Source organism: Gavialis gangeticus, unplaced genomic scaffold (genome assembly GCF_001723915.1).
Source record: "Gavialis gangeticus isolate Ggan-Ray unplaced genomic scaffold, GavGan_comp1, whole genome shotgun sequence".
NCBI lineage: Eukaryota > Metazoa > Chordata > Crocodylia > Gavialidae > Gavialis > Gavialis gangeticus.
Genome location: NW_017729015.1, coordinates 14,236,216 through 14,245,560, shown reverse-complemented (window position 1 = coordinate 14,245,560; position 9,345 = coordinate 14,236,216). Strand labels below are relative to the sequence as shown.

Below are 9,345 nucleotides of genomic sequence, written 5' to 3'. Positions count from 1 at the left end.
CCCCCCAGCCCAGCTGCTCCAGCCCCACCCCCCGCTCCTTGCCCAGCCCTCGCTGCCTGGCTCTGCTCAGCTCTTCCCACCCCCTCCGCCTCCCCCTCTGTGCACGCCCACCCGCTTCCCCCCCACATCGCTGGCGTCTGGTTGCCAGGAGCCCGAGGAGAAGCTGAATAGGAGAGCAGCATCCCCCTCACCCACCGCCCCCTTCCCGCTGCCCCCGCCGAGGGGCACAGCCCCCGGCAGGGATCACTTGCTGCTGCCCCCGTCGCCAGGGCTGTGGAGTACAGGGCGAGGGGTCTTGGCTTGTCCCCCTCCTGGCAGCTGTAAGGCCAGGGGAGGGTGCGTGTTGGCATCCTTGAGCCCAGGAGGGCTGAGGGCGTCGGGCATGGGGGAAGCCCCTGATGCCTTGGTGGCATATGGCGAAGTGGGGGCATAAGCCCTGTTCCCATCATGCAAAGTACAGTTCCCCCCCCCTCCCAGTGCACAGACCCCATTGGAGACCATGCATTGGGGGGAGCAGCAACTGGGGAGCCAGCCCACACCTTCCTCCCCCGGACTCCTCTCTCCTTGCTCCTCTGCGTGAGTCACCCCCGCCCCCCTCGCGCTGCAGTATATAATGGAGAGATGTGCTCTGCAGCACAGGACGCCTGCCTGGGATTTATAAGGCTCAATTAACAGGCCTTCCAGGCATTAATATATGTGCATTTGGCGGAGGGGGCAGAGCAAGAGGAGCCATCTTGGCATGTGCCCGGGTGTCCTGCTGTCTCCTCCGCTCTGCTCCTGTCCCTCCAGCACGCTCGCAGACGGACGCAGGGACAGACAGACAGGGCTGCCCTGCCCCCTCCATGCCCCACGCCAGAGCGTAACCCGGATCCCGGCAGCCGGGTCTGGCGATTGATATTCTGGGAGCGTCTCCGGTTGGCAGGGAGATGGAGAGGCGCCCCCGGGAACGCACCTCGGCAGCCAGGGGCCGTCGCGGAGCCCGGGAAAGCGATGGGCCCTGGGAGGGGGCACCAGGCCTGGTGCTGAGGGGTGGTGGGCTCTGCTCCCCTTGCCTTCCCCAGGCCCTCCCCAGCGGTGTCTGGCTTTATGGCCTTGGGTGCCCGGGGCCTGGCGATCTCACCCGGGGCAGCTCCCAGCTTCTCTCTGCCCTACGCCTGTTCAGGCCAGCTGTGTGCCCCTTGCAGCAGCAGCCTCCATCACCCAGCTCTTCCTTTCTGGGATCCTCTCCAGACATCTCCAGAGCATCTCTCTCTCTCCCCATCAGGCCATGGACCCCTCGGGCATCCCCTCCGTGCCACTCATGATAGGCTGCGCCGTCTCTTGCATGGCCTTGCTGACCCTGCTGGTGATCTACGCTGCCTTCTGGAGGTAGGTTGACCCCGCCGGGGACCCCGTGCTCCCTCGTACCCACCCCAGTTGCACAGGAGTAACTCCCCCATGCTGAGCCCAGGAGAAGCCAGCCAAGCTAGTAGCAGCTGGGCCGTGGCCATCTTGGAGCTTGAGCCAAAATTTGCAGCTGCAAGAGGTCTGCTGTGATGAACCCCAAAGTGCCAGGCCCCGGTGCCACCCCCCGAGCATGAGATCAGGCTGCCTGCTTGCGTGGGTGCCTGGCTCTCGGGGGGTGTTAGGAAGCGCCGCTGTAGACGTGGTGGCTAAGCCTTGGCAGAGGTCACTGCCCCTGGAGGGTGCTTTGGGGCCTTTGCCAGCCTAGGGGAGATAGGAGTGGCCATGCGAAGGAGGGTGTGGGCAGTTGTGGGCTGCAGCACCACTACCCTGCAAACGGGGTGCCCTCACACTCTGCACCCCAAGCAGAAATGGAGCCAGCCCCGAAATGGGCAGCTGGGAGAGGCAGCAGGGTGGGAGAGAGGAGGGCAGCAGGGAGATCCAGACAGCAGAAGAGGACAAAATACGTGCCGGGCACTGACAGGGTGGAGAAAACAGCTGGTGGGTAGGAAGGGGGCAGGGGAGGCTTAGCCACGGTGTGATTATGCGGAGCTGTTCCAGGAAGGGGATAAAGGTCTTATCGCATTAAAGGTGGCTGTGGGCACAGCAGCACCCAACTGGCGTGGCCCCAGGCACGTGGTGTGGACAGGAGGGCCCCACCGGGCCTGATGCTGGCTCCACTCACATCAGTCTGGCAAGTTCATCAAGGCTACTCTGCATTTACACCGGCACGTGTGACACAGAGCCAGGCCCTTTGTCCATGCCACATGCCTGAGGCTGTGCCAGCTATGAGGTCCCCGGGGCTGGGGGTGTGGGGCAGATGTCCACTTCCCTTTCCCCCAGAGAGATTCAGGCAATGCTTGATCCATGCTACAGTAGTGCCTGGGAACCCCGGCAGGGCTCAGAGCCTGGTTGCACCAGGAGCTGTGCCAGCGAGTGATGGCAATGGGAGCTATGTGCCTAAATCCTTCGGGCAGCTTTGCAAAGGTCCATCCTAGCGGGTTCTGTCACCCCCAGCCTCTGTCACCCGCAGTGTGTCCTGCAGACACGTCCCCACAGCCATGACCCAGGCATGCAGAGATAAGCGCATGCAGGCGGGTTTGATGGAGGACAGCCTGCGACCCCAGATGAGGGCAGGGCAGGGGTGCATTGCCCGCCTGGCACAGAGGCCTGCTTGCCATGCTCCTTGTGGCTAACGAAGGAGGAAGGGCTCCGATTCTGAAACGGCTGCATCCCCGCCTTAGGGCAGAGTGGTCCCTGTGCCCCAAACATCCTGCCTAGGGGGGCCAGAAGCCTTAATCCAAGTCACAAGCAGAAACTCCCCTCCCCAGGCCGGGCTGAGGAAGCAGCCTCTCACCTGCTGGCTCACCCATGCCCTCTTCAGGCTCCCCCATCGCGTACGGTTGGGGACAGGCTACCAGCCTGCTGAGGCTGTTGGTTCCTTGAATCGTGAGGGCTCTTGGCCCCCAGGCTAGGGAGAAAACAAGCCAAGCTCCAGGCACAAGGACTTTAAACCTGCCTCTCTCTGCCCTCCACCCTGCCAGGTTCATCAAGTCAGAGCGCTCCATCATCCTGCTGAATTTCTGCGTCTCCATCCTGGCCTCGAACGTGCTAATCCTGGTGGGCCAGTCCCAGATGCTCAGTAAGGTAAGAGCCCTGCTGGGGCACCAGGGCCCCTGCTCCTCTTCCAGCTGTCAGGGCCTTGCCAGGGAACTGGGCAGAGAGCAAGTTGTTTCCAGTGGGCACCTGCCCTACAGCCAGAGATTTGGGAGTAGAGCAGACACAAGTGGGACCCGCTTATAGGAGCAGATCTGGCCTGCGGGGTTCACCTGCGCACCTGGGTTTGCCTTCCCTTGGTGGGAGCATTGTGGCAGCTGAGGCCTCTGCACATCTGGGGGCATTGGGGCGTGCAGATGTGGTTCTTTGTGCTGAGACGCTTCCCTGGTGGTTACACCGGGTTGAGGAGAACCTGCCGGCCCTTGGGAGGAGCTGCAGGAAGCCTTCGTGGGACGTTCAGTCTGCATCCACACTGCATCTAAGCTGAGCCCAGCCAGAGCAGAGGGTTTAGCCGTGGGGCTAAGCTGGAAAGCCGGGGAAGGAGCAGACTGGCTGGGTGGTGTGGACAGACCCTCCACCTAAAGCGCTCTGCCGTGTTGCTGGGAGCTGATGTAGCCCTGACCATGCAGCACCCCAGAGGCAGCCGCACTTCGGCGTGGTCTGACTGGCTCCAGTTTTGGCAGGGCTGGGGAGGGCTTTGGGGGCCACTGGGCTCTAGGCCTCCAGATTGCTCTCCTGCTCCAGGCACCCCCAAGAGAGCTGCCACCAGCCCTGCATGACCCCGGCTGGACGTCTCTGTGGTGTCTGCATGGGGCTGTGGCACCTCTCTTCTCCACGGCAGCCCAAACCCAGTGGCAGGGAGGAGCCAGGGAGAGAGGCAGTGGAGCAGTGGACCATCTTGCCCCTTCCCCACCTCTGGACTCCCCTCAGCACCTCTCCGGAGAACAGGGCAGTCCTGGCAGCCCTCTCCTAACCCAGGGCCTTCCCTCCTTTCTCTTCTCCTTGGGGGCAGGGATGCCCACGGGTACCTTATTGCATTAGCCATCCATGCCTCCTGGTTCCCCCGTACACCCCAAAGGGAGAGGGAAGCTTAGCTTTCACCACACTCTTCTGCCCTGGCTGAGGCTGTGCCAGGGGGAGCAGATCAAAGCTAGCGGTGGGCAGTATGGCAGCTTCATGGTGCGTGGCTGCAGGCAGCTTCCTCTTTAATGAAGGATTGCTTCAGGGTGCTTCTCCTTGATGCTGGGGGAGGTGGTAGGGGGGGCTTGCCTGCAGGTGTCTGGGAGTGTATCAGGTGAGCCTGGGGGGCTGCCTGTGGGCTGGGGTTCAGGACCAGCATAGGCATCCCCATCTCCTAATGGCAGGCAGCTCTGGATGCCCAGGATGCCACCTCCACGCTGGGCTCTTAGAGGTGGTGGCTCCCTGCACTGAGCTTCTGATGCATGGCACTGGTAGCATCCGGAGCCGGGATCAAGCCCTGGCCAGGGCATCAAGCCCTCTGAGGGCATCCTGTATGAGCTAACGCTGAAGCACGCTGTGCCTAGGACATTGCTGTCCATGCACATGGATGGGCTGTGCCTGGATGCAGGTGAGGCCCAGTGCACGTGTACATGTGCATGCCTGTGCCCCTGTCCCCACACTGGCTGTGCCATGCGGTGCAACGGCTGAGAGCCGAGGCAGCTGAGCACTGATGACTGCAGCGAGATAGGGGCCTGCTGCGCAGTCTGGGCTCAGCGATAGCGTTATCTCCCCTCTCGGGCTCCCGGGGCGGATTGGCTTTGGATTAACTCCATCTCAGGATTAATTTCCTTGCGCCGTTGGCTCAGGCAGAGACCAAGGCCGGGGGCAAGAGGTTTAACCCATTGGCGGCTGGGCAGCCTTTGCTGTTCAGGGAGGGCTGTTTTGGGGGGCTGAGGCCCTCGGGGTTGTGCTTCTGGTTCTGCCGCTGCCTTGAGTGAGTCACTTTATTGGCGTGTGCCCCAGTTTTCCCTCCTGAGCATGGGGGCTCAGGCATCGTCACAGCCGTGGGGGCCTGAGAAAAACCTCCCATCTGCACCCGTGGTGCTCACAAAGGCCGACCCCCGCTAGGAAGGAGCATGCAGCTCCCTTGAGGCCAGGGTATGCCTCGTCAAGCAGGGCAGACTTTATGGTGACAGCACAGAGCTGAGGCAGGCCCCCCCACCCAGCCCCAGTGCTTCACCTATAAACAATACAGGGAGAGGAGGGGGCCCCACATTGTCTCCATCCACATGCCATGGCCCCAGCCTGGAGCAGCTGGTTCAGGCTCCCAGCAGACTCAGGCAGCTCCAAGCACCTGTAATGGGGAGGGAATGGGAATCTGATCCCATCGCTGCCCATGCCTGTGTGTGAAAGGTGCCAGCTCACCGGCGGTGCTGGGCTCCCCAGGTCTCCATGTGCAGGCCCCACATTGACCATGACCCATCTTGCACAGGGCGTGTGCACCATGACAGCCGCCTTCCTGCATTTCTTCTTCCTCTCGTCCTTCTGCTGGGTGCTGACCGAGGCCTGGCAGTCCTACCTGGCGGTGATCGGCCGGATCCGCACCCGCCTGGTCCGCAAGCGCTTCCTGTGCCTCGGATGGGGTAAGTGCCCATTGCTCACCAGCTGCCAGGAGCACAGGGCCCTCGGGGAGTGAGGGGCAGGATTAAGCGGGCAAAGCAGGGGGTTTCAGGCATGTTACACTCAGCCCAGCAGCTGCAGGAGAGCTAGGGGGAAGCACCCCATTTTATAGAGGGGAAAACTGAGGCACAACGCAGGATAGGGACTTGTCAGTGGTCTCACAGCAAACCAGTGGCACAGCTGGGAATACAGCCCAGATGTCCTGGTACCCGGTCTTCTTGCTGTCACCGCTGTGCCCTAATCTCTTTCCAGAGCTGAGAGTAGAGCCCAGGTGTCCTGGTCCGCACGTGAAAGGTTTGCTCACCTGGGCCCTATAATGGAGGCCTTGTGTGTACCCTGGCATCGTGTGTGCCAGGGGAAGCCAGTGTATGACCTGCTGGGCTGTTACCCCTAGCTCCATCTCCTCCCAAGAGGGCATGGGGCAGAGCAGCCTCCCAGGCATCACTGAGCCCCCTCTGAGGGTCCTGCCCGTTGTCTCCTCTCCCCTCAGGTTTGCCGGCCCTGGTGGTTGCAGTCTCTGTCGGCTTCACGCGCACCAAAGGCTATGGAACAGCGAGCTAGTACGTGGGGATGCGGCTGGGCAGAGGTTCTGGGGGTGGGGGGGCATGAGCAAGGCTGTGCTGGGGTCCCCTGACAGTGCCGTGCTCCTCCGCAGCTGCTGGCTGTCCCTGGAAGGTGGCTTGCTCTACGCCTTTGTTGGCCCGGCTGCCGTCATCGTGCTGGTAGGTGCAGCGTGCTTGCCCCATAGCAGCAAACCAGCCTTGTCCCACCCTTTGCCCTCCCCGTTCTCACCCGTCCCCCCTGCGGCTCCCCCAGGACTCGCCCAGCCCAGCCCAGCACCCACAACTGAGCTCTGCCTACCTGGGGTAGGCTAAGGTGCCACATGCCCTGCCCAGAGCATGGGACTGGCATGCAGAGTACCGGCTAGCATGGGAGGGGGGTGCTGCAGGTCGGGGGCACCAGCTATTTCCCTGACCCCAGGCCCTGTCTGTGCCTAGGTGAACATGCTCATCGGGATCATTGTGTTCAACAAGCTCATGTCCCGGGATGGCATTTCAGATAAGTCCAAAAAGCAGCGAGCCGGGTAAGTGTCTCCTTCTCTCAGGCCCTGTACCCACATGTGAGCTGGCGGGCAAGTTTACCCACACAAACAGGGCCCTGCCCCATGCCCTCTCCAGCAGGCTCAGCTTTCAGGCCAAATGCAAGATGGGGAGCGGGCTGAGGCCTGGGCAGACTTCACTTCACTTGTGAGCAGCTGGAAACACAGCAGGGAGGCTGCTGGCTCATCCAGGTCCCCTTTACTCCAGACAAACCCTCAGACCTCAGTGCTTCAAATCCCCTCCCTGGGGTGACCTTTGCCCCATGGCTGCACCCGGCAAAGGGACACCCCTAGCTTATGAGATCCATGCCACGTCCGCCCACAGGGACCCCTTGCTTGCTGCCCTAGTGCTCCATCCCAGCCCTGCCAGCTCAGCTGCACCCCGAAAAGGGCAGAACAGGGCTGGCACCCAGCTGAGCTGCTGCTGGCATCGAGCATCACATTCATGGTGACCCAGAAACGCCCGGGGGCTCCCTACCCAGCAGCGGGACCCCATTACCGGGGGGGGGGGACAGTGACCAGCCTGTGAGCCTTCTCGCCTTGCCCACGACCTCCCAGAGGTGCCTCCCTGGGGACAGCCCCGTCATGCCAGGGAAAGGGGGTCCCACAGCAGAGCCCCTCATGTAGCGGGGGCTGAGCCGCAGGCCCCCCCCCACAGCCCTAGCTGCCTTGCTCGGCTTTTGCCCCCCGCCCCAAGCTAGCCATTAACAGCCCACAGCAACTAACCCATCTCTCCCTTTCTCTCTGTCTCTCTCATGGGCTTTGTGTGTGCGTCCATCTGTCCCCTGTGCCTCCCGTCTGTCTCGCGCCCCCGCCGCCTGCCTCCCCTCCCCTCTCTGCTCCCGTGTCTCCGGTGTGGGGGCCTCACCGGGGGCGGGCGCAGCTCGAAGCAGCCCCCCTGCGGCAGCCTGCTGCTGAAATGCACCAAGTGTGGCGTGGTGTCCAGCACGGCCATGACCTCCACCACCGCCAGCAGCGCCATGTTAGTCTCCGCCGCGCGCTCGCTCGCTCCCCAGCCCCCCCACCCCCCTGCGCGGGACGCCAGGGAGCAGCATCCTCCAGCCTGCCGGGGCCGGAGCTGCCCGCCAGGACCCTGGGACTCGCTTCGCAGGCGCCGGCCCCCAGCCCCGGGGCCACGTGCGCGGCTGCGCCAGGGACCAGTCCCCGTGGCCACGGGTCGGTCGTGGGCTGAGCAGTGGCAGAGTCAGAGGCGCTGGTTTGGGCAGGGGCCTCGAGGGCTTCTGGGTGCGGGACACCTAGATGTGGCGGGTAGGCAGGGGCCACGGGGAGCAAGGCCACTGGGGCTTGTGGGTAATGGGGTGCGGGGTGCAGGTTCTGGGGGTGCTGCAGGGGCTTGTGGGTAATGGGTAGTGGGGTGCAGGTTCTGGGGGAGCTGCAGGGGCTTGTGGATAATGGGGTGCGGGGGGCAGGTTCTGGGGTGCTGCAGGGGCTTGTGGGTAATGGGTAGTGGGTGCAGGTTCTGGGGGAGCTGCAGGGGCTTGTGGGTAATGGGGTGTGGGTGCAGGTTCTGGGGGAGCTGCAGGGGCTTGTGGGTAATGGGTAGTGGGTGCAGGTTCTGGGGGAGCTGCAGGGGCTTGTGGGTAATGGGGTGCAGCAGATGGGCGAGTGCTTCCTGTGGCAATTCCTCGGGCCCCAGGGCTGTACCCAGGCGCCCCTGCCCTGGGTCCCTGCGGTGCCCCTCCACTCTGGGACCTGTCCCCTCCTTAGGCCGGACGCTGGAGGATGCTGCCCGCCCGGGGCCGCTCCACGCTGCATGTCCGCTGCGCTCGCTGGCTGTCCGTGTGTCCGGGGCTCTGTCAGGCTGGCCGGTGCGGGCCCTGGCTCTGCCCCTCCATGCATGTGCGTGTGCAGCCCCGTGGGTGCGCTACCATTGCTCCTGCATGTTCACAGCTGCTCAGCAAGGACCACCATCTCCTGGGGACTCTTCTCCTTCCTGGGTGGGGGGCACGTGAATGGGGCACCCTGCCACATCGGCTTTGAGACATTTGCCCTCTCAGTCTGCAGCCCAGGACGCTGCAGCCTCCAGCTCCAGGGACCAAATGGGGAGGAGGAGCCAGCCTGCTCCTGGGGCAGTAACAAGCTGCCAGGGGGCACGTCTGGCATCCCACCCCAGGGGGCAAGGCCGAGCCCTCTCTCTGGACCTCAGAGCAGGGAGCCTTCCCCCTCAGTGGCTGCGGCTGTTCGGTGGCTGAGCTTGCAAAGTTTGGGTGGCAGGGGTGGGTCTCAGCCCAGAAGCTGCCTATACAAGGCACGGGAGAGTGTCACGGTGCCCGGGCCCGTGGGGGGCAGGGAGGGAGGGTGACCCCCGGGCTCACCTGCCCATGGAGAGCCATGCATGGGCCATTTAGGATGCTCCAGCCAGGTCCTGGGGCAGCATGGCTGCTGCTACCACCAGGCTTATGGCTGTGTCACGGGGCCCAGCCTTGGCTGCGATGGGGTCATTCATTCAAAAAGAAGGAAAGAAAAGGCTATGGAAAACCATCCATAGGGTTACCAAGGCCAAGCTCTGGGCCTGGGCTGGGAGAGCAGAAGTCAGGCACTCCAGCTCTGGTTTCTTTCCCCCATCCCCATAGCACCCCCTCCTT

The 9,345-nt window shown here is 63.4% G+C and overlaps 1 protein-coding gene across 7 annotated transcripts in view; it reads left to right on the top strand.

The window, feature by feature from the left end:
* ADGRB2 (adhesion G protein-coupled receptor B2) overlaps nt 1-9,345 on the top strand; it is a 61,904-nt gene that overhangs the window by 39,749 nt on the left and 12,810 nt on the right. For 5 of the 7 annotated variants that reach the window (XM_019512266.1, XM_019512268.1, XM_019512263.1 and 2 more), the window contains 7 exons: nt 1,265-1,368; nt 2,988-3,090; nt 5,453-5,603; nt 6,131-6,200; nt 6,296-6,362; nt 6,639-6,724; nt 7,623-7,721. In XM_019512266.1, coding sequence (XP_019367811.1) covers nt 1,265-1,368; nt 2,988-3,090; nt 5,453-5,603; nt 6,131-6,200; nt 6,296-6,362; nt 6,639-6,724; nt 7,623-7,721 — 680 coding nt within the window. The remainder of the gene's footprint in view (nt 1-1,264; nt 1,369-2,987; nt 3,091-5,452; nt 5,604-6,130; nt 6,201-6,295; nt 6,363-6,638; nt 6,725-7,622; nt 7,722-9,345) is intronic. The other 2 variants (XM_019512269.1, XM_019512265.1) reach the window with 1 other exon arrangement.